The 23,901-nt window shown below is 36.9% G+C and overlaps 2 protein-coding genes and 1 long non-coding RNA gene across 8 annotated transcripts in view; 2 read left to right on the forward strand and 1 right to left on the reverse strand.

Annotated features, from left to right (window-relative positions):
• Positions 1 to 1,454, forward strand: part of LOC128086655 (uncharacterized) — a 631,060-nt gene extending 629,606 nt beyond the window's left edge. Inside the window, exon 2 of the long non-coding RNA XR_008209467.1 lies at positions 1,390 to 1,454. This is a non-coding gene — a long non-coding RNA (uncharacterized LOC128086655). The remainder of the gene's footprint in view (positions 1 to 1,389) is intronic.
• Positions 554 to 7,006, reverse strand: DYNLT2 (dynein light chain Tctex-type 2). 6 transcript variants are annotated; one of them, XM_052695446.1, is made up of 5 exons: positions 6,908 to 7,006; positions 5,294 to 5,347; positions 3,317 to 3,475; positions 2,357 to 2,515; positions 554 to 1,002 (listed from the first exon to the last, which is right to left on the reverse strand). In XM_052695446.1, the coding sequence occupies exons 3-5, from the start codon at positions 3,473 to 3,475 to the stop codon at positions 892 to 894; spliced, it is 429 nt and encodes a 142-aa protein (XP_052551406.1). In that variant the 5' UTR covers positions 5,294 to 5,347; positions 6,908 to 7,006; the 3' UTR covers positions 554 to 891. The 6 variants fall into 6 exon arrangements, with proteins under 6 accessions (XP_052551406.1, XP_052551398.1, XP_052551373.1 ...); XM_052695438.1 differs by having other exon boundaries at positions 3,317 to 5,347; XM_052695413.1 differs by lacking the exon at positions 5,294 to 5,347 and having other exon boundaries at positions 6,908 to 6,996.
• A 39-nt stretch (positions 7,007 to 7,045) lies between these two features.
• On the forward strand, positions 7,046 to 23,621 carry ERMARD (ER membrane associated RNA degradation). Its single transcript, XM_052695473.1, has 18 exons — positions 7,046 to 7,163; positions 8,642 to 8,810; positions 9,906 to 10,045; positions 10,548 to 10,649; positions 11,541 to 11,630; positions 12,885 to 12,982; positions 13,583 to 13,719; positions 14,500 to 14,614; positions 15,069 to 15,171; positions 15,624 to 15,653; positions 16,355 to 16,423; positions 17,247 to 17,417; positions 18,199 to 18,282; positions 19,096 to 19,175; positions 19,981 to 20,112; positions 21,312 to 21,521; positions 22,319 to 22,432; positions 23,112 to 23,621. Exons 2-18 carry the CDS (start codon positions 8,642 to 8,644, stop codon positions 23,269 to 23,271), a joined length of 2,004 nt encoding a protein of 667 aa, XP_052551433.1. The 5' UTR covers positions 7,046 to 7,163; the 3' UTR covers positions 23,272 to 23,621.
• Positions 23,622 to 23,901: the final 280 nt, after the last annotated feature.

Consider the following 23,901-nt stretch of genomic DNA (forward strand, 5'->3'; position numbering starts at 1 on the left):
TCCTGCCTGAGCCTTTGGCCCGTGCACCGCTCCGCACGGCCAGTACTCACAGCCCCGGCACGTTCAGGGGTAAAACCTACAGCCTCAAACATTTACGTGGAGCTCATAACAATAGAAATGGTGTCAGCGCTCCCATCCCACGTTCCGCAGTTCTAAAAGCAGGTCTCTCTGGGGGCCTCACAGGTCTGCCTTATTAGCTCTCACTGTGCTTGCCTTCTACAGCCCGTTATCAATAGCCATGCTGCTAAGCATGTGTCCTCTTGCCCTGGCCCCGAGAAGCTGCTTACTGAATTCAGCATTTACCCACCTGCCTCAGCCCTGCTTAGCAAAAGTAAGTAGTACTTAGCAAAAGACTAATACTCAAGGATATTAATAACCAAACTCAGTCCCTTCCAGGAGCATACGTGGAAATTCACACAAATCAAGCATGCAAAAGATGGCTTCCTCCTTAACATTTCTACCTAAATTGGCATTTTATCATAATGCTACAAAAAAAAAAACAAAAACAACCAACAGCACTGCCTTCTCTTTCAAAAAAGCACACACTCAAGAGAACCATCACCTACAATTTATTCTAAGTATTCATTAACAACTCAATGCACACAACAGACAAGCAGCATTCAGAATTTACTGAAGTTCAACTTTCCACCAGTTGCTCCGACTTTCACAGCAGAGTGCTACAACAGACGAAGCCCATATGTACTCAACCTTACACATTTCAGAAGTTATTTTTACAAAGCAAAGTGGTCAAAATTTTCTCAACTATCACATCAGGTTTGTTATTTTTGTGCTAGACTTTGGACTGATGCTGTTGGTAAGTGGATGTTCCGAAAATTTTCAAATATACCAAGTACTGTGCTGCACAGAAGCAGGTGCGTCATCTTGGGAGTGTCACTCGTAATAACAAGCTGTTATCAAAGCCAGTGCAATAAATGTTTCAGTTTCGTATTTAGCCGAAATCCAGGTGTCTCTTTGAGCATCCCAGACCCATCTACTGGCGACCTAAAGGAAAGAAAAGACAAAGCTATGATTGAAGTTACTCATAACACTATTTTTATATTTTAGAAGAACACAAAGCATCTCACAAGTGCTGATATAATTGCATTATGAGAGCTACAAATAGAACTGCACAATGATAGCGAAAACAAACAAGTGCTATTTGATACTAAAATGCATATTCTTCCTTCACATTAAACACCCCACCACAACAGACCCAAACATGTCTACACCAAAACCTCAGTTCTCTGTCATGTTCACTTGACAGCACTTTAGCATACTGGACCATAAAGCCAAGAGACACCAGTGCTGGCAACAAACTGAGCTAAGAAGTAGCTGCTCCCCTCCACCTCTAGCAGCAGCTTACTCAAGTATACTTGCAGCTATTCTGAGCTCTTGCCTTTTTTTTTTTTTTTTTTTTTTTTTTTTTTTTTTTTTTTTTTTTTTTTTTTGTAGAATTCATTTCAAATCTAAACTGTGAAAATTGATTACTGAAATAAGCATATTCTTCATGGGAAAAAAAAAAAAAGTTTGGAGCATTTGAGTAAACCGTCACATCCTACAGCTTCACACCCACACAGCACAGATTTAGAAGCAGCATACTGTGACACAGCACTGGGAACGTGGGTAGAGAAAGGCCTTTCACAGATCAAAGACAGCATCCTTTCAAATATTGTTTCAGAATGTACATTAGGAACAAGGCATGATTTCACCTTAGAAAGACACAAGGTATTAAGAGGTGATGCTCAACACTCATAACTACAAGTGCTCTTCAGCATTCAGGAAGAGACCAAAAAGAGCACAGAATGCCAAAGTAAGCTTACAGCACTGCAAATTTACACATGAAAATTGCAATCTGAAATGCTTTTGCTTTGGATGTACTAAGTTCAGATCACTCTTGTCAAGTTGTGGTCCCGCCAGCATCCATTTGGCAGCAGCTGCAGTTAAAACAGCTTCCCTTCCTTTTGTTGGCACCTATTCCTTTCCACATCACCCCATGCTACAGCAACTGCACTGCATTTCACATTTGCATACAGTGACCCAACTGGAAATCAACGTTCGCTGGAAAAAAGAAATATTCACTGCCTTCACACAGTTATACTGGCATAGGGCAGAGTGGAAACATCTGGTTGACAGAGATGCATGGGCTGCTTTACCACTGTTACTGACCTCAGTAAAAGAAGAAGAAAAGAAATTAAGTTTAAAGAAATACAACCCCATATACAAGTATGGAACCTGAATGCTGCAAGCCCACTTCTCATTACTTTGTTGAATATAGAATAACACCAAGGAGATAACACACAGTTCTAAAGGTTGTTTTCAATTCTCAAAAGATATTATAAATAATTTGTTTGCTCACATTTATTGCTTGACCTGCCTTTTCCACAATTAGCACTGTTACCACGTACTTATAACGGTCAAAGCCCATTTCCTTTGTAGCCTTTAATATTTCTTCTGAGAGTGAAGCACACAAGGATGGACTAGAATCTGCATCATATTTGGCTTGTTGAAGTTTATTCTATCAAAAACAATGTTGAAAGATCTTAGTTCTCCTCCTGGGAGTCCTTTGCAAGAAATTTTTACAGGCATTTTCTTTAAAAGAAACTAGTAAAACAAACCGTAAAGTAGAAATGATGCTCACAAACAGGAAATGCTGCACTACTTTCACTCAAAAAATGTTTTGTCTATTTTTTGAAAGTAAAGAATTAAAGAATTAAATATGTCCAACTTATCTCCATTCAGTGAACAGGGATGTATTATTTATCTCCAAAATTCGGGGACACCTCACTGGAAGAGAGCGCTGCAAATACCAGCTGAAGGCAGGTCTTCAGAATTACAGGAGTTGGTTGTAGCTTTTCAAAGTATCACTAACAGCTACATTTTAACAAACTGCTCCCACTTTTTCCTGCTTATCTTTTGTACACAGTGGTCAGACTGTTGAGGACACCAAATATTTTACGCAATTCATGTGATAGTACTAGAAATAATTGAAGCATAGTTCCACAAGATGGTTATCTGGATGTTTTGGAGATCAGGCTACTTTGAACTGCGCTGTAGCTCACTCCAGTTAAGAAGTGGGAAGGAGTGCAAAGAGCTTCAGCTCCATGTTAACAGCATATGCTTTGTGACTACCTTGCAGAAAGCCTTCTGCACCTTGCAGAACAGAGCACATTCATACTACATGTGCGCCAAAACAATGTCTGCTAAGACCTATGCATTTATTTAAGCAACTTCCAATGTTCTGCTTATATAGTCACAAACTACTACTGGGGAAAAAAAAAAAAAAAAAAAAAAAAAATTTCATAAAAAAATACTATACCGTTAATATTGCTTGAGCTTTGTCTCTTACTAACCGATCCTGAAATTTATTATATGGTTCCAGTCTGTACGTATTAAGATATTTTATTTTTGCACTGAAACACTCTTCTTTCATAGGGGCTAAGCCTTCATAATTTGATAGCTTCGTCTTTCCTTTCATCTGTGCAAAATAAGAAAAAACTGCATTACATATCAATGATCTAGTGTTTAATGGCTTCTAGAAAATACCTTGTGGGAGTACATAAGAGGGAACAACAACAACAAAACAGTCTAGGAGTGTGTCACGGAAGACTCATAGCTTTTTTTAAGGCTGTTTTGAGACCACTACCTTCACTGAAAAGTAGAATAGTACTTTCCTTCTGCTCAATTTTCATTTCTTTTACACAAACTAAAATTAAGTTTGTACTTAACCTCAGCTTAAAAAAAAAACAAAACAAAACAAAAAAATGTGCCATACTAGTACCCAAAATCCACTTTGGGTTTAGAGGAAAATTCCACAAATCCCTGCTCAAGACTTTCAAGATTCTCATTCAAACATTGTACACAAAACCTAAAATACACATTTGGTTTGTTTACTAGGAAATTTTACTTGTCCTATTAAGCAAATGTTTTATGAGTTAACGTCTTCATCTGCTAATTTAAAATGTACTTCAATGTGCAAGCTTTGTCATTTTGATTGGAACTTAAAAGCGGGATAGCAATTCTTTTTGTGAGTCCTCAGAACTGTGAAGATCCAGATCTTCTCCCCACCCAGATTCTGTAACATAATTCTCTTCAATACAAAAACAAAATTTGACCTTCCGCAAATACAAGCTGCAGGTCTAATGATACAAACTGGCGTCACCACCTGCTGTCTCCATGGTTGGCTTAAACCACAACCATTGAACAGTAAGATGACAAAAGCGCACAGAACCAGTGAGATTGCAACAAAAGCCACAGTCAGCAGTCATCCACACCAGCTACCTTGTATCCACTTCCCAGTATCCCCAGTTCCTCAGTCCCTTGCTCTACTTCCTGACTACAGAGAGAATTTAAACCAGAGAAAGTTACCAGCTACCTTTAAGGAGAGAGCACGAAGAGGGTATAAAACCCTAGTGAAGGGCTTACACTAAAAGGAACAGAACAAATAGAACAAACATGGGTAACGCAAAAATCTAGTACAAATTTCTTGAGAAGATACATTACTCAGAGGCTCACAAGTATTTCAGCCAGAGGAGTCTGAAAATAAGGGAAGCAAAATAGTTTCTATGATGTCACTTAAACATTAGCCATGTTAACATGAAAGACATTACCTACGCCTATATCTCCTGTTTCCTTAACATTAGATTAATTCTGCTAAAAGCTATTTAGGTTGCTGGCAGCCCTTATGCAAACTGCCTGCAAGTGTTGTTACCACATCACAGAATCGTAGGTGTTAAAAGGGATCTCGGAGGGGGGTCACAACATCCAACTCCCCTGACAAAGCAGGTTCCCTACAGTATGCTGAACAGGAAAATATCCAGGAAAGTATTTAATATTTCTAGAAAAAAAAAGATTAATATCAACAATTTGAGCTCTAAATAGTTCTGATACTGCACTAAGATGTAAGTAGACAAGTTCCACTCAGGTTGTGGACTCTCCTAATCTGAAACTCAAAACTCTGAAGAGTTAGCCTTTACCTGCTCATTACAGGTCTTCTTAAAAGAGAATTTATATATATATATAATATATACATACGCATACACCACACATACAATATATATATTCACACACAAATATATATATATATTAATATATATATATTAAGAAATTGCTATCTGAGCCAGTTCATGAGCATCCCAAACCATTTCAAAGGAACTGAACCTGTGAAAGCAGTCACAATCTAAAAAGCAATTCATTGATAACACATTTGAACACGATTCACAAAAATCTTCAGCCTCTACAATTGTAGATAAAAGAAAACATGTCTACAGTGTATGACTTCAAATAGTGCTATTACCTAAAGTTTAACAGCTAGCAGTAATAACAGAAACTTCCACAGACGTTTCCTTACCTGCAAGAAACCATTTACCAATGAGGCAATATCATCAACATCATCTCTATACAGTGCTGTTCTGCTCATGAAGAATTGAAATTGTTTTTGACAGGTTCTTGGCAATACTAGGTAAGGCATTCATAGGTAAGCCAACAGTTATTTACAGAAAGAACTCACCCAACAGGTGAAGGAGCTTTCTGGCTACAGCAGCACTCCCTCACAAGAAGCAGCCTAGGTCCAAAAGATGCCCTCCTTCCAGTGTCTGGCTCTTACATGAGCCAAGGGTATCTCATATCTCCACCATGGATCCACCTTTTCTGGTCAATTTCCTATGCTCCCTAGGCCAACCACACCCCTTCACCAGGTGCTCCATCACCAGTTCAAGATGTGATCTAACAGTTTCTCCACAGGTGTTAACTTCATTAATTCAGTAACTAAGACATCCAAAGGGCTAACAAGTAAACCGACTACTGTATTTCACAATACAAACACTGAATTTTACCATTTGCTTCTTCATGTGCATTAGCATGGGGTTCCAAAATGTAGCACAATGTTGTGTTGTGATTACATTTCTGTGCAGTATCTATGCCTTCATTGAAAGAATCTATCAGAGCCACACAAACTGATTTTGCATTGAAACTACTAAAGCCTGTACTAAAGCCTGTTTTGTATTCCTGGACTCCAGGAGAAGCTTAATTTTGGACATATGAGTATCAGTATGATTAGAAAACAAAGATTTTGGCATTTCACAAAATTATAGAGGATTACACTGAGTTATAGGGGATGGAAGGCACCTCTGGAGATTGTCTATTTCAACCCCGTGCTAAAGCAGGTTCTGGACAGTAGTTGCACAGGAAAGCATCCAGGCGGGTGTTGAATATCTCTAGAAGAGATTCCACAACCTCTAGTCTGTTCCAGTGCTCTGTCACCCTCAAAGTAAATTTTTTTCTCATATTCATATGGAACTTCCTGTTTTAGTGCATGCCCAGGTTGCTTGTTCTGTTGCTGGGCACCACCAAAAAGAGTTCGGCCCCAACCGCATGGCTCTTGCTCTTCAGATTTTTATAAACATTGATAAAATCCCCTTAGTCTTCTTTTCCCCAGGCTGCACAGACCCTGATTACTCAGCTTTTCCTCATAAGGGAGATGCTCCAGACCCCTTATCATCCTTGTGACCCTCTGCTGGACTCTCTGCAGCAGCTCCCTGTCTTTCTTGAACCGGGGAGCCCAGAACTGCACGCAGTACTCCACGTGTCCTCACCAGGGCAGAGCAGAGGGGGAGAATCACCTCCCTTGACCTGCCAGCCACTCTCTTTATGATGCACCCCAGGATCCCATTGGCCTTCTGGGTCACAGGGGCACACACTGCCGGCTCATCTGAACGAAATACTGCTTGTTGTTAGGGCAGCTTTAACAAGAGTTGCTTTAAAGTTACACAAACGGAGTATTTCTCCAAGCACTGGGCGCGCTCGTCCCTCACACACAGAACTGCCGGCGGCCATCACCGCCCCTCTCGGGGCGCGGCCGCGATGACCGCCACGCCTCCCTCACACCCGTCCTCCCGGCCCGGCCGCTCACGGTGTTTCTGTCCCACACGCTCGTTCGCCGCCTTCCTAGCCTGTGGGCGGTGGCGGACAACTTCGACACGTTGGAGGAATCCTCCATGGTTGCCGGCTGGCAACGCCGCTTTCCCCAGGGAGGGGTCGGCCGGAGGGTGCACCTCCGCCCTGCTCCCAACGCCGGGAGCAGCGGCCACGCTCGCGTGCGGCCGGCGTGACGCTGCGCTCCGGCAGCGCGCCGTGACGTTGAGCGGGAGGGCCCGGCAGCAGCGGAGGTAATGGCCGTGACGGCCGCCGCGGTGCGGGTGTGCTAGCGCTCCGCTCTCGGGCGCTGCGGGGTTCCCCGAGGCCTCGTCGCTTGTGCTCTGCGCAGCGGAGTTTGCTGCGGTTCGCGTGGTGCTCTGGCGGTGAAATCCGGAGCGAAGGACCCAATTAAGCTTATGTCGAGCGATGTTTCGCGGCCATCTTAGGTTAATAGCAGGCTGGGTACAGCAGATGGCACCTGATTGCAGCAGGGGATGTGCAGAGCTCACATGCAGGCCGTGATCTTCAGTCTGTCTGCATAGATTGCTCGGAAAGTAATCCCTCCTATTTGTTTCTTATTTATGTTAGGAAAGCTACAGCAGAGACAAAGGGTGCAGTAACATTGCTTGATAGAACACATTTGCAGCTTCAAAGCACAATTTTTCAATATAGTCACTGCCAGTAGCCAGTTAGCATGGATGAGCTGATTGAGATGTTTCATTTTGTGGTGTGACAGATGTGCATGGCTGTCCAGGATGTGGCTTGGCTTTCTTGTTGCAGTCACTACTGCTGAAACGCACCACCCACTGCCCCAATATCCACTGTTTGGTCTCTATAAATGAACAGCAAGCATTGATGAATGTCAGTGAGTGCAATTTTTTTTATTTTTTTATTTTTTATTATTATTATTTTTTTTTACATAGAGGAATTCAGTTCCACTCCCTTTCTTCATATGCACTTCCATGTCAGATGCTATTTGGTCAGACTACTCCCCTGCTGCCTTCTGTCATGCAGCAACAAAACATAGCAGAATATTGGTGGGAAGGTTCAGCCTAGACTGCCATACCACCAACATCCACTTTTGACGTTATGAGCCAACGAAATAGGAGGTACTGTTTCAGAGCACCCCTTATATACAAAATAGTTTGAGTCAGAGGGACACCAGCACCCACTCAGTTCCAGCCCACTGCCATGGGCAGTGCTGCCCCCAGCCAGCTAAGGCTGCCCACAATCCCATCCAACCTGACCTTAAACACCTCCAGGGATGGGGCATGCACAGCCTCTGGGCAGCCTGTACCAGTGCCTCACAACTCTCTGACTAAAGAATTTCTTCCTTGTGATTAGTTTGGTAGGTAGAATGCATCTGAAATATACAATCAATGAATGTGTAGATGTTATAGTTATGAGATGTACCAGAGAGCTTGCTACACAGTTATTACACCAAAGCAGAAAAGATAAGATGGGTACCTGTATTCTGGGCTCACTTATGAAACTTGCAAGGAGTGGATCTCCAGAAGAGATCCTTCTCCACTGGTAGTCAGCTCTTAAATGGGTCTAGGGGAGATGAAGCCAGGCTCCACCTTCCGGCAGTGCTCCTCCTGTGCTCCTCGGCTGAGTCATTGCTCACCTCAGGTGATCAGTCACAGGTTCAGGCCACGATTCAGCAGTTCCCATACAATACCAAACTGAAATTATTCAAATAAAAGCGATTCTGTCCTTCCTTTTTCAGATGGCATCATCAGACTCAGTCACAACTTGTCTTTCTCCACCTGTGCATTATGTGATTTGCAAACTTGGCTTTGAAAAAAAAGACGTCTATGATATTAATAATATTGTGTCTGAAAATGGAGAAGTATGTTGGCAATCTATTACAGAGCACATACGTTATCTTGAATCAGGTTGGTATTATTCTGATACGATGAAAAGATGTTTACAGCTGATGTAGAATCTCATTACAGTTCACAGTACTCAGAACTTAGTTGTAATATTTTATTTTGGTATAACGTTAGCTTTTCTGCTGAAATATGTACATTTACTATTTACAGGGAGCTTTAAATGTTTTATCCATTTCTAGTATTTGGTTATAGATGACTCCTAAGATCCATGTAATCTATGCTACATAGATAGTTCAATTTTTGTTTCCCCATTCTTGTTTCCCATCTCCTTTTGCTTGTACGTAAGGAGTTTGCCACTCTCATGGCTCATACTTGTTTTCTTCTATGTTCTTTGTATGCCTTTTGCAGTAAATTTAAAATACCTGGGAGTCATCAGTAGGGCTACTGTTGTTTTTGTTTCCTTTTCTTCATCTTTCACTTGTACAGAAGTATTATTTGTTCTCCCTTCTGTATGTAGAACAGTTTATAATTATGCTTTTTTGAGCAGAACAAAATGTTTCTATTCTGATGAACTGATTGTTCATTTGCCAAACTGCAAGCTTTTGCTAATTTGCTGAAATGGTGAAAATGGTAGATATTTCTGCCCTGGGCAATATTTTTCCATGAGTCAGGAGAAGATTGCCACCCAAGAAAAGCAGTTATACCACTCTGTAGGGTACCACATCAATCTGCATTCTTTAAAGGGTGTAAGTGGTGCTGCTTGATTAAGACCTCAAAGCCTGCAGTAGCTTCCAGCTTGGTTACGTGGAATTGCTGCGCTCTTTTACTAGTGGATTCTTCCACTTTCAATAAAAATTGAGCATAATTAGATGTGTTATATTAGGACATAAATAGAACTTCAATTCTGTGTTTTCTTATATTAAGTTTTGTTTTGGAGAAGGCATTTGAATCTGGTTTTACAACGCACTTTTCTGTAGTTCATTTGTCTGTTCTTTTGGACAGTAAATTGTAGTTTACTGCTTGTGCTGAACTAACAGAGATAAAAATGTTTGAGCTAAATGTATATACAGACTGTTGGAGGCTTTACTTGTTATGACTTCTAAAATATAGAACCTTCAGAAAGTTTGGTTCTAACCACATCTCATTTTTCAATTCAAGACCAAAGTGTGGATTATATCAAAAGCATACGATCGCTTGGACCTGTATGTGAATCTGTTAATTTGCACTTCAAATCTCTGACCAAGGACAAATTTGTAGTTCAGTATGCATTATGGTTCCAGTGGACAAACTACACAGAGGTATGGAAATATCTGTTGACAGTTGTATTTTGGCACATGACCTCTTGTTGGAAGTACACACAAAAGGGATCAACAATCCAAAATGTGTTTCTAATTGTCCTTCTCTTATATAGTCACTTCTAATTTTCCTGACTCAGTAATAAGATATATATATTTATATATACATATAGGGTTTGTTCTAACCAAAGATAGTAGTATCTTCTTTTTCTGTAAGACCTAGTGGTCTGTGCTTAATATCAAATATTATTATGCAAAGTCACGGATAGTTTTTTTTAGATGTGTTGTACTAAATAAGTTTTGATTGAAAATACAGGAGGTGTGGACAGTAACCCTTCAATCATACACAGTTTGATCACCTTGGCGTGGTTTTATTTCTGTATTTGCATAGTGACTATCACATATGAATATTTAGATCATATTTTTTGTTTGATTTTGATTTCTTCTTCTGAATATGTAATTCAACACTCTTCTTCTCTCCAACCCCCCTTCCCAAATCACACAGTTATTTCTTGAAGTGTTTGATGTTCTACAATATGCCCAATCTACAGAAGTTGCTCTTGGGTTAATGAAACTAACATCATGCTTGGAGAGAGCTTTGGGTGATGTAAGTGCCACTATGAAGATTCAATTGCAGGTTTGGTTTTATAAGATGAGCATAAGTTCTTAGATTTAGTTGCACAAAAGGGAGATTATCCTGTAGTGTGATGGTGTGTGGTAGCCTGGCCACACCTTCAGTGATAGCATTGTGTGTTATGTGAGCACAAATGTTTGAAGACCTAGTAGGAAGCTGGATTGATTAACTGGTCTCAGTTCCTTTTCTCCTTTTTTTCACACTCTCATTGTTATTTTTCAACTGGATCGATTCCGTTTTTCACTCCATAATCACAAAGGTGCCACCACTGCTAAGGTTGGCACGCAGGCTAGGGAGAAGGGAACACCTATTGTTTTTTTGTTCTTGGGGAAATCACCTCCTTCCTACCTCTCCCCGTCTTGCTTTCTTGTGAGAGTATGTTGCCCATAGATGAGATAGAGTAAATGGTTGTTGAGTCTCTATGAGGAAAGGGTAGAAGACAAAAGGTTCACATCTAGAAATACAGTTTTTTCCAAGTCTGAAGGGATGATGAATTTTTGAAGTAATTAAAAATTCCTTTAATTGCATGGTGTTGTGCTTGCTTTCTTACTTTTTTCAATTTTAATTTTTTTTTTTTTTTCTTGGAGCAGTGGAGAGAGAAGAATGTGCCTGTAGGTACTGTGAATATCATAACCATGGGAACATCAAATAGGATATACACTCTTCTCTGATGCAGGCCATAGATTTTAATTTGTAGTGAAACTTTAGAATTGAAAGAAAGTTGGTGGGTTATGTTTGATTAGTGATTTTACAACAATGAAAACACTTATTGGGTGAAATTAGTCAAGGTCTATGCTTGAAATACAAAGAAATATATTGAATTATTTATGTTATAATCACTTCTACTTATTTTTTTTTCAATAGGTACATTTACTGATTGGTAAAGATTGCCCCTTCCTTCTAAGAGATTTGCTTGCTTCTGAGCAGCTTGCAGTTGTTTTTGGACAAGTTGTAGTAAGTGCACAGTTCTGAAATAAATAACAAATATTGAGCTGATTTTTTTATTATTATTATTATTATTTTTTTTTTTTTGCCTGGCTTCCAGTTTTAGTCTTTGCCTGTGCTAAGGAAAAGTTTCAAATTCTGTAGTACGTTGGGAAGACTTCCATTACATACATGTGAATAGTGAATATTATAATTGTATGCACTGGAATGAGCTGCCCAGGGAGGTGGTGGAGTCACTGACCCTGGAGGTGTTCAAGGAACGTTTGGATGTTGTGCTGAGGGACATGGTATAGTGAGAGCTATTGGTGATAGGTGGATGGTTGGACTGGATGATCTTGAAGATCTTTTCCAACCTTGGTGATTCTGTGATTCTGTAAATTGAAATAATTTTAAAGGGTAGCCCATAATTTTTTTAAAATTGCTTTTCTATGTGAAAAAACCACGTACTTAAAACGTCCCATATCTGGCAAGGGAGTAAGCAAACCACAATGTTGTCTGCCTCTTTTTGAGTTGCGCAACTTGAGAGCATATGTCTTGCAGTGGCAGTTACTTGTAAGATAATTTCCCTTTCATCACCACTGTAGTAAAACACTTTATAATATTGACCACAATGCAATTTATGTGAATAGAGGAAACTGGTTTGTCTATTGCCATTTGCAAATAATAATAAAAAATTCTGAAGACACTTACCTTCTTGTGTAAGCAGAGGAGATGGTCCCTTTTATACTGTTCTATAAATACAATTTTATTTTTTTTTAAGGACAAAGTATTGGATGTGTAGTGTTAGCCAATCTAGTAGTTTTGTGAGGATTATGCCTTGAGCTGTAGTTCCATGTGGAGTAGATAAATTCTTACTATTAAAAAGTTTCCTTTTTCCCAATGGAATACTGGGAATACAACTTTGAATGCAGATTCTTTTTTTTTTATGTTAATTCATACTAAATTATTGTGGATTTATAGTATGATAAGTAAAAGCTCAACTTGAATTAATTTGTTTCCCTGTCTTAACTGTTTGACATGTTTAGCAGTTTTGTTCTTTTTGTATTGTATTCTATAGCATGTATGAGTAAGTTAAGATTTCCTTTCAGAGAGTACTTGGAATTCCAAATAATGAGTTGCAGTTACTATGACAAGCTGTGACCAGTTGTCTTGACAGTAGACATTATAGTTTCTCAATAATTTCTTGAATTTCCTGTCAGGGCAAGACATAAAGTAATAAATTATAAATTTCTTCATGTAGTAATCACTTTGTTTATTAATTAGATGGATGTACTCAGGATATTCATTGGATCACCGTATGGTCTGAATCTTCGTAATGTTTTGTGGCATGGGTTTGCATCCCCACAAGAAATTCCTGCAAAGTAAGTTGTTAAAAAAAAATCTTATTTTCTCATCCAGTCAGGCTAACAGTGCTTGAGAATTGATTAATAAAACTTGCTAACTCTTACAAAAATTAAAAAAAAAAAAAAAAGCATTCTCTAAGGCTTTTGGCAGAATCCTTACAGTTTTCTCTATTTTGTCCTGCTGCTGCTACCACTTCTTTTGGAACTAGATTTCCATAGAGTACTTCAGCCATTATGAAACCTATCAGCTTTAGAAACAGTGTGTTTTTTTCTGTCAGGAAAAATGAAAAAATTTAAGGTCTGGGCAGTCAGGAATAAATCAAAACAAAAGGCAGAAGAATAGGAAAGGAAGAGGAGCAGCAGCAGCCAAGGAGAATGCACTGGTGGTTTTTTTTTTGTTGTTGTTGTTGTTTTTTCTTCTAACTCCACATTGTTTTGTCATGCTTGTAAAACGCAATTAATCATTTAGCTCCTTTACCCAAAAGGGATGGGTGAAATACGGACTGAATCTTGTTTGAAAGAGCAAAAGAAACCTTTGTCCCTAACCTAGAAATGTGGATTATTTGTAAAAGATTTTGTTGTATTAGCTTTTCTAATATGTTTTAATATTCTCCCTAGATATTGTGCTATGCTGCTTTTTTTAACTGCAGGATTGGGTCAGTTGTTGCAGACATATCTTCTGAAAACTAAATATGTTTTAGTACATCGACCTTATGTGACCTTCATTAGATTAGAGGATCTTGATGCATTTCCAGGCAAGTATTAAACCTTTAGTCATTACTTATTACTGTGTTCTTTATTGTTTCATTGTCTAGAAGTGCTATTGAAAGTAATGTGTTTTCCAGTTAGATGACTGAATCTTTTAGGTAAGATACATATATAATAAAGTCTTTAGGTGAATCAGTTGTGCTTGTAGACACCGTAGACAACTTTTTAATATATAGACTGTTGTACTGATTAACAAAACAAAAAATACTGAATTCTAAAATAGATGTAACATGCTGAAATGTGTTAATAGTGCAGCTTATGAAAGACTTCAGCTATATGTTTCAATGTTTTGATGATGAGAACTCACTTCCTTTAATAGTCAGCTAGTTTTGGTTTTTGGTTTTTTTTTTGTTTGTTTGTTTGTTTTTTCAAAAATCTTTAACTCTTTCTAGAATCAGTGGATTCTAGCAGCAAGGGTCCCGTCAGGAGTACTTTGCATCTTGCAGCAAAGGTTGTGGTGAAAGAGAGTATGGTTACATATCTTCAGTATCCTGATACTTACCTCAGGAAAAGTTCTGTATATCAACAGTTGAAAATTTCCAACATCTCTACATCCTTCCCCTACTGGAGGGAGGCCCCAGGCTTGGACACAGTAATGTCAATGCAATCTTATAAACTCAATTTCTGATCTTAAATCTGTCACCATTACAGTTGCATTGGAAATGAATTGAATAGCTTATGCTGAAGTAATCTTTGCAATGAAATATTAAGAATTAGAAAACCATAGATTGTATGTAATTTATCAATGCTATTTTGCTAACTTGCAGATCTTAATCATGAAACACTTTGTGTAGCGGAAGAACTACTGCAAGTGTCTAACTTTGTGCTAAGAACAATGTTACCATTTTGGATGGCTGCTTTAACAGCTTTCAAGCAAAGTAGGTAATCATTGATATTTTTCTTCCTCCTATTTTTCATCTTCTTCTACATTTTTATTTGAAGACATTCATGATTTATAGAAAATTAGCCAGCAGCATTTGTAGATTCCAGAAGTTTTTGTTGAATCTGCAGAAGATGTAGCTGAGGAGAAGTGCTTTACAAAGCGAATGGGAACAGCTCTTCATGTATTAGAGTGCTTGGGGTGTTTGTTTGTTTGTTTGTTTTAGTAAGTATTTTTCGTCTTCCTTGTCCATTCATGTTTTTGTAAGTTAGTGTCATCCCTGAGCTGATTTGAATTAGGTGGTCAGCTTTTGTAGGGTGCATAAAGTCATTTAGTTTTCATACGCTATCATTAACAAGAAATTTTGCTCTGGGTTCTTTGACTTGGATCTCAGATTTCATTTGGATTGTATTTATAAGTGAGAAAGAAGAAATTGTTTCTCTGTTATTTTTTCAGGTATGCTGACTGTGTGATTCTCTTACTTCCTCAGCTGGAAGCTGGACTTAGATTGCTCTTCACTACAACTAATAACTGTCCTAATAGATTGCTAACAGCTGAGGTAAATTTCTGTCTAAAATCAGTTAGTGCTAGCAATATTTGCAGAGTAGTTATTGTGGTAGCACAGTGTCTAAATTTAGCTTTTCCTCTCTCAAAATCTGAGAATTAGTAGAGCGTAATTTACGTTTTTGTAGTATTTTAATGATTATTTTTTTTCTTTTTAACTAAAAAATAAGGAAAAAAGATGCCTGCCAGTAAAAGTGGTCTGAAAAAGTACTTCAAGGTTAATGTTCTGGAATGGTATTTGAGGGAGGAAAGTTGATCACATTCCATTTATTTGGAGAAAAAAAAAAAAAAAAGTAAAAAAATTGAATACACTCTTTTTTATTTTTTAAGGGCTTATTTGCTATTCATGCACCTCTGGTATCTCATGTATTCTGAACTTATATTTATTCACTCACATGTCTACATAATTGTTTTCTATTAATAATCAAATAATGTTTTCTATTCCAGTCTTCTGCTTTCTACACCACTTTTGATGAGGTATTTCTGATTTTATTTTATTTTTTAAATTCATAGCAGTGTCAGCATTTAAACTTTTACATGTTTCTCATTAGTAGAGATCAGAACATACTTACTAATTGAGTTGGATAAGGCACTATTTCTAAATTTTTCCAAGTAGAAAAGAATGGGCAGTAAATATACTTAAATTTGGAATCCTTCAGGACATAACAAAATCATGCAGGTTATAATGAACAGAACTTAATTTCACAGAATCATAGAATGGCTTAGGTTGGAAGGGACCTTGAGGATCATCAAGTTCCAACTTCCCTTTTGCAGGCAGGGCCACCAACCTCCATATGTAATACTAGACCAGGCTGCCCAGGACCCCATCCAACCTGGCCTTGAGCACCTCCAGGAACAGGGCATCCACAACTTCTCTGGGCAAATTCTTTTAAGTGTTTTTATTTTATTTGTATGTTTTTATTTTATATTTCTTCATCTTAAAGAAACAGTTATTTCTGGTAGACTTAGTTATTCAAAATAAATACAAATAAACCTTGCAAGCAGAAGTTCTACGGCTATTATTGAATTGTCTTAGTCTGTCAGTAACAAATAGGCACCTTGACTCTGAAGCAGCTCTGAAATAATTACTTAATATTAGAAAATCTCATTACTTAAATGTTTTTCCTTTGATTTTTTTACTTTCAATAAAAGCTTTCTCTTCAAATGACTTTTCCTAGATGCTAACAAAGCATTTGGATAATGAAGAAATCAATCAGCTTCCTTCAGTTCTTGAAGATCCTGCTATGGCAAGTGTTTTGAACATTCTTTTTGTTGTTGTTATTTTGTGTTTTTCATTTATTTGGGTTTGTTTTTTTGGTTTTTTTTTTTTGGTTTTTTTTTGGTTGGTTGGTTTGTTTGGCTTTTGTTTTCCTAAATTTAGCAGTGTATTTATGATTGTGTATTTTTTTGTCATTTGTTGCCTGTCTCCAGAAGCATAGTATCAGAAACTTGTTGCTGTTTCATTGTGAAGGATACAAAGTAGTACCTGACATGTTACATTTGGTTAGAATCTAAATGTCTTTCTGTCTGAAATGTTCAGGTCTATGAGTTGTCTGTGGTAATTTCTGAAGATTAGCTGAAGAGAGTAGAAGAAAAACAGATGCCTCATATGAGAAAAGCTGAACTGTTTTTCAGTTTCTTCTGGGGCATATCCTGTACTAGGTAGGCAGATCATACAACAGTATAGCTGCAAGCTTGCCAGAGCACACCCTACATATTGCCACCCAAGACTGTGAACATGAAAAATAGAGGTATTGAATTTAGAGGTCTCTTGAGGCTGTAAGAAAGATATAAGTTCATTGCACTGGGCGTCAGAGGCAGCAAGGTGGTGGAGGACTTGCAACATAAAATCAGAGAAAATCTGTTGTTACCGTTCATGGAATAGTTTGTATGTCAGTTTCAGGTTTCCTGAGAAGCTAACACAGTGGACTAACTGCCCTTTTATTTTTTGATGAGCATAGTTGTGTTGTTTTCTATGCCTAAAGGGACCTTTTCTTATGGATACAAATGCATTTTTACCTTTTAGAAGATACTCTGTATGCTTACCTCTATTGGTGTATATCTCTACAGGAATTTCTTTGGGACTTCTTGAACCACCAGGAGGGTCCACGCATAAGAGACCATTTAAGCCATGGAGAGATCAATCTAAAAGCATTTCCCAGAGAAATAGCCAATCAGTTGGTGGCGTTTGCAATTACATTACTCTGCAGGTTCTCGGATGAAGACATGGTTGCTTTTAAGGTAGGGTTCAATATTATGCTTTCAGAAGAGTCAGCAGTTGGATGACAGATGCAATTTATAGTGTCTTATGACTACATCTTTCTTGACAGCAGCTTTCCATTGAAATGAAATATTCCTCTAAGTGAAAATCTGTGCAAGCATGTTTTCTAGGATTGCAGTGAAATAAATGCAGAAAGTTTTCCAAATGTTTATCCTTTCTTACTGTATCTTGATCTGTTTGCTTAATCAATCCTTCTTCAGGTAGTTAGTCCATTTTATATAGAACAACCGTAGCTTACCTAGAGAGATATGTAATGTTTGAGAATCTCTTTCTCTCTGACATGCTATAAGTAATGGAAGTAGTTTAGAAATGGAGATGTGATTTGTTAACTCTCCTTACTGCGTACACTTTCTGTCTAGCAGTACATGTTTTGTAATGTTAACTACTATTGTATTTACTCCCCCAAATTTCCTGTTCATATTTGCCATTACTTTCAATCTGGTAAAGCAATCTTTGAGATAAATCTTCTATTTATTAGTTAGAGCTCTTTCAGTTTCTAAAGATGATTTTCATGCTGCTGCATTGAGAGAGTACATAATTAGTTATCTCTCAGCTGCTGCCAGCTTTTGTACATGGAAAATGTCAGAGAAATTAAGCTTTAAACTGATGATTGCTGCATTAGTCTCTCAGAAATTTGGAAGTCTTTGACTTCAGTACTGTAGGTGGCTTGAATACAGATAAACATAAGTCTAGGTCTGCTCAAATTGGGACAGTTTAAAGAAACTTGTATTTTGTAATCAGGAACACCTGATCATAAAGCCACTGATGAACTGTGCAAGTTGCTACCGCTCTCGATTTCATCCAATTTCCAGACTTAAGAAACAGGTAAGTCCTTGCAATTGAAAGCATTTTAGTCCTTAAAATTGTGAATCTTTAAAAATAGTCTTAGTTGCTGTCTTCAAACTTTGGTAGTCCTAAAAAGTTAGAATTTTACAGAACTCTTTTTTTTCCCTAATGAATTTTCAGGCTTTGAGAAGTAACTAAGCACATGGCTGGACATAAAGCATGTACTGTTCCTGCTCAAATCACTGTATAGCTTTATTTTTACCAGAACGGTTGCTGCCTTATGGATTTCTTAATCTTCTTGTCCCTGACAAGGATTAAGTACTGTATAAATCTTGGATTGGGCTACCACAAGTAACATTTTTGTTATATGAAAGCCAATTACTTAAAGTTTTCTTGGTGTAGAAAAAGTTGCTTTTTAGTGCCACAGTATTTCTCAGCCAATTAGTTCATGAACTGCTTGAAGATGTTCTGAATTGATTTGGGTTTGCAGTAAACAATACTCAATTTTGGACAGCTTTTGAATTATATCTTACAAAGGCTTTTTTTTTTTTTAATATCAAAGGAAGGGAAGAAAGAGTAGTAAATTGGTTTCTTCCGGTGATATTTTAGCATGGAAGGATTTTTGCCCTAACATAAACCTTAATAATTTTAATAATTTGTGCTGGCTTACAAATTATAACTACTAAACAACTAATTTACCGTGTGTTTCTGTCTGTTTTTTTGTGGTTTTTTTTTTTTTTTTTGCTAAAATTGCTACTAAGAAAAATAAAATATATTGTCCTGTATGTTCTCCTGTTTGTCTAAGGCTGTACTTTGCATAAAGTTTTTTCATAACACATTCATGATTTTTAGGTGCTAGAATGTATGAAGAGCATTCACTTGTGGCATGAATTACCAACAGTGACTGAGGAACAAATTCAAACACTTAAAGGGTATGTGTTTGCTGTTTTAGAAAAGATACTTCTCAAAAACATATAAACAACAGAGTTTGAGATTAAAAGTCTCATCAGATTCCTTACTAGTAAGATTTTGGACACCAAAGGGGTTGTGGGAAGACTCCTTCATTTTCTTTTTAAATTAATCTGTGTTGTATGCATCTGTAGCCAAAAGATACTGGAAAAACTGCAAACACTGCTATCTGGAAGAGAACGTTGGAGCCCTTTGAAACCAACACAAAACTGAGTAGCTGTTCTATTTGTGAAGAGATATTGAAGGAGCTCTTAAGAAATTACGCTAGATGTTGAGCCCATCACAACAAAAACAAAAAGATGGGTCACTAGATATAAAACAGAAAATAATTGCTTGTTCTGGAACAAGAAAGTAGTAGCTGAATCAATGGCAGATTTTAAATGAGATATTAGATAGATGGAAGAGTACAACATTCTTTTGTGATTTAAAAATGAAAAAGTCAGTTTTATTTTTATCTCTGGGAGAAATTGCGCTGATGTAGAGCTAAGAGATGAAAATACGATGTGTCAGGCATATACCTAGTATGCTTCAGGATTTTAATGAATAAGTGAAAAAATAAAGTGATTAAGAGGACAGAACAGAAAAGACTGTTTTTAATTGAAGAAAGAAAGTCATAAGATGGACGGAAAACTAAAATAGCAGAAAGTGAGAGTGGATATCAGATACACTGCTGTCCAAAATATCTGCATTTTGATCTGTGCAACCTAGGAAATAAGTACTGCATACTGTTGTCATCTCAAATTGTACTTCTTTGTTTTATTTTTTGAGGTTGGAAGGAAATACTGAAGCTAGTATGTTAGTTTTAAAGGTGGCTGAAATTCTCTCTCAGTTGCAGCAGCAGTATTCGCCCTGTAACTTCTATAATTCAGATGACCCAATGAGTACTGTTGCAACAGAGAGGTAAGTTTGATCTTTTCTTGGTTTCTGCTGTCAGCTTGTACATGCAGATCACCACTCAAGAACACTCAAACCAAAGTTATTCATTTCTCCAACTTCAGTAGCAAAATTCTGAAGTAGAAAATTCCTTGTTACACTTGTGGTCAGATTTTAGAGGTACATTCAGAGGTACATTTAAAGGTACATTTTAGAGGTTCCAGATATAATTGATGTGGAGTGTGGATGATCAAAACAACTTATCTTTTACTTGATACTCTGGTGGCAATCTTAAGAAACTTGTGAATCAATTGACATGTTGGAATGAAACACCTAATAAAACGTAAGAGATGTGGGCAGGATAGTGCAAAGAGGGTGGTACACATTGCTTTATTCATATAAATTGCATGCCTTCTGTTTACTACTGCTCAGTTTATAAGAGCTGTATGCTTTCTACGTACTGCCTATCAGTCTGCATTTGTTCTCATTTATTAAAAAGAAACCTGATTAGTAAATTGTTACATAGTTTTAAGATTTTTCTGCTTTTATCACTTTTAGTCATCAATGTTTTGCTGACTCAGATAATTTTGGCATGAGGGAGATTAAGAAACGCTTCTGTAAGAGCAGAGTGCTTGAAGTGCTGTGTGACGCATTGTGTTTGCAGATTAGAAAATGACAGAAGAAAGGTATTTTGTTGCTTTAACAACTTATTATCCAGTGTGCAGTTGATTAAAACATTGGCCTCACCGCCAGTGTTTTAAGAGATGTTAAATCTGCTACTTGTTCTGCCCAGAAGACCGTACGCTGCTGTGGCTATTAACTAATACTATTTGTCTGATCAGGTTTTATTCTGGTGGATGCTAATTCATTGTGAATTGAAATATTGGGGGAGACCTAAACCACAGTGCTCTGATTTGGTGTGCTTGATGTATCATTTTGGCTAAGCATTTTTGTTTATTGTGGTTGTATTTCTGTAGTTTGAAATGGGAAACATATTCATCACCAGTAGGTTTTAAATTATGTTATGTAAAGTGATAGAAAACACTGTCACTGCTTCTACAGAGATCCATACTTCTTCTGTCAGAGTAATCAGTTTTTAGTTTTTTTTTAATTTAAAACATTAGCTACAATCAAACAAATATCAAACTACAGCTGATATGAAATATATCTCATGTTAAATCCAGCTGGCAAAAGGTTGAAACTAACAGTTACTTTCTATTTTGAAGACTGTTGCTAGAACTTTGTGCTAGGCACATTAGCACACTCTATTCTCCAAGACCTGTTCTGGAAGTGTTAGTGGTACTCCGTAAAATATGCACACAGTGCCATCAAGTGTCTGAACAAGTTATTGCCAGCATTAAGTTGAGATACCAACAGTGGACAGAAAAGACTCTCCGTTCTCGCCAGAGGCATAACTATCTACGAATGTTGAACAGGTTAGCTGATGTTTTCTCTCTACTTTGTGGCTGCGTTTATGAGAAAGTTGCATGCTGCTGTTGCTAGTTTTCAGTGTTTTGTCATACAAGTTTTAAATACACAGTGTTCGTGTGTTTCATGGATCATTTCAGAGTTAAGTGTCAACCCAGTGAAATAGCAGAAAATCTCAATTTGGAGAACAGTTCAGTGGATGGTTTTATCATTACTGCACTACTTTCCTTAAGCTTTAAAATGAAAGTGTTGCTTAAGACTATGTTTTTAATTTCTCAATTTTCTTGCTTAAGCATAAAAAATGACATTTGAGTTATACCTGAGTACAGAATGTAAAACTGGTTTCAGGACTCAACCTTCTCCAGTTCTGCTGCTTTTTATCATTATACCTGAATCAGTATCTTTTAGATAGATTTGGAGAGATTTTTTTAGGATTACATTAATTTTGTTCCCATTCACAAGTGTTTTTAAAGGATTTATGAATTTACTTCAAAAAAACTGGAAAATAATTTTTTTACTTGATTATTTTCCTCAAAATATTAAACCACGTTATTTAAAAAACGTAGCTTAAATGGACAATGAATATTTGCAACTCAGTTGATCTCCATTTTATTATCTTGGGTTAAGAGGTGCTGGTGAGTTTTCCTCTGAAGTCTTAGTTAAATTTGTTGGGTTTTTTTCCTGTTTTGAGATTTCACAATTTACTGTATTGTTTATAATTTAGGTATGATTTAGGTATTATAATTAATGACCCCATTATTTTGGGTTTATTTTAATTCATTTATTTTACTTTTGTCTCTTCTAGCATTAAGATTTTATCTCCGGTGTTACAGCTCATCTTAGTGTTGATTACTCTGGAACTTGTTAATGTCCACTTGGTCTGTAAGAAGAATCCTTCTGATTATCATCAGTATCTAAAGTAAGTATATAAGGTGATGTAGAAATAGGAAGTTTCGTACATTCTTCATAACCAATTGAATAGATTTGATCTGTAATATACATCCTATGGAGACAAAAAAGTGAAAAAAAGAAAAAGGAGAAAAGAAACAGCATTATCATTAAGAATTAGTGCATTATCATTCTTTCTGTAATTATACTCATCAGTTCTATCTCATACAATGTTAGCTAAGGACTAAAATAACTTTGAAAATGTATGGTCCAATTATTCACATTTTTTACTGATTAGACTCCTCCTTAGCATAAACAGAAAATGATCTCACACCCAAAAAATGTTAATGCATAAAAGCTGTATTTGATATTTAAGTGATTTTACTCCTTGTATGTCAGTTAACAACAAGTTGCATTGTGAAACATTTGACTGAGAAAGGAAAGAAAACAGTATGTGGAAAATTGTATTACACATTATATCATTGCATTCTTTCTATGTCAGTATTTAATTGCAGTTCTGAAAATCATTACTTCTTGCTGTTGGAATGAAGGAGTGGTTATTTTCCAAATATGAATGAACTTTATGTGTTGGTCATCCTGAGGGAAATTTGGAAGTTTGGAGAAAGCAGCAACTTCAAGTCAGGCATTGAGGTCCTTTTCTCCTTTAATGTCCTTTTAATGAGCTTTACTTCTCTTTTTATTTCTTACAGGTTTTTGAAGTCAGTCTTGCAGTATGCTGAGAACTTGGTGACATACACAAGCCCTGAGAAAAACAAGTGGGATGAAACCATACAGCTAACAAAGAAGGCTTTGTTAAAAATAAGGAAATTCAGTGATGGAAAGCTGACATTGATACAGTCAGCTACATAAATACTTTTAATGTTATTTGGACGTTGTTATATCTTAAATGCTTTGGAGTCCTCATGCTTGTCAAGTCTAAGATTTAAAAGCAAACTTCATCATTGTAATATTTTGGAGATGCAAAAGTTGTTATTTCTGTTATAAGGCTGTTGACAGCAGAGTTAAGATCAGGCTTCTGAGGAATGGGCTGTTCATCAAATTCACTGAAAAAGATCGAATGTGAACCAGGTCAGGATGGTGCATGTTCTACTTCAAGTATATAATGTATTTTGTAGATTGGTTTAAAAAAAAAAAAAAAAAGTTTTTTATTACACTGTAAGTATCTAAGAATATGAATAAATACTCTGAAAATTTTTAAATGCCAGAAGATTTTTTTATGTTGCTGAAATACACTAGAAATGGTACCAAATATTGTGATCAACATGTTAAGACACAATGAATAGCACAATATTTAGCATTAAATAGTATTCCTTGGTAATGGGATTGTTTTTATTAGTTCAAAACAGACTCAGATCATGCACAATGTTTATTTTGTTTAATAGCATCTACTCATTCCCAATACAAATCTAGTTAATGAATTAATTTCATATAGGTTAAATATGAATACTAACATACGTACTCATAGGCACACATTTATTG

This window comes from Tympanuchus pallidicinctus, unplaced genomic scaffold (genome assembly GCF_026119805.1).
Source record: "Tympanuchus pallidicinctus isolate F22 unplaced genomic scaffold, pur_lepc_1.0 scaffold1, whole genome shotgun sequence".
NCBI classification, from domain to species: Eukaryota; Metazoa; Chordata; class Aves; order Galliformes; family Phasianidae; genus Tympanuchus; species Tympanuchus pallidicinctus.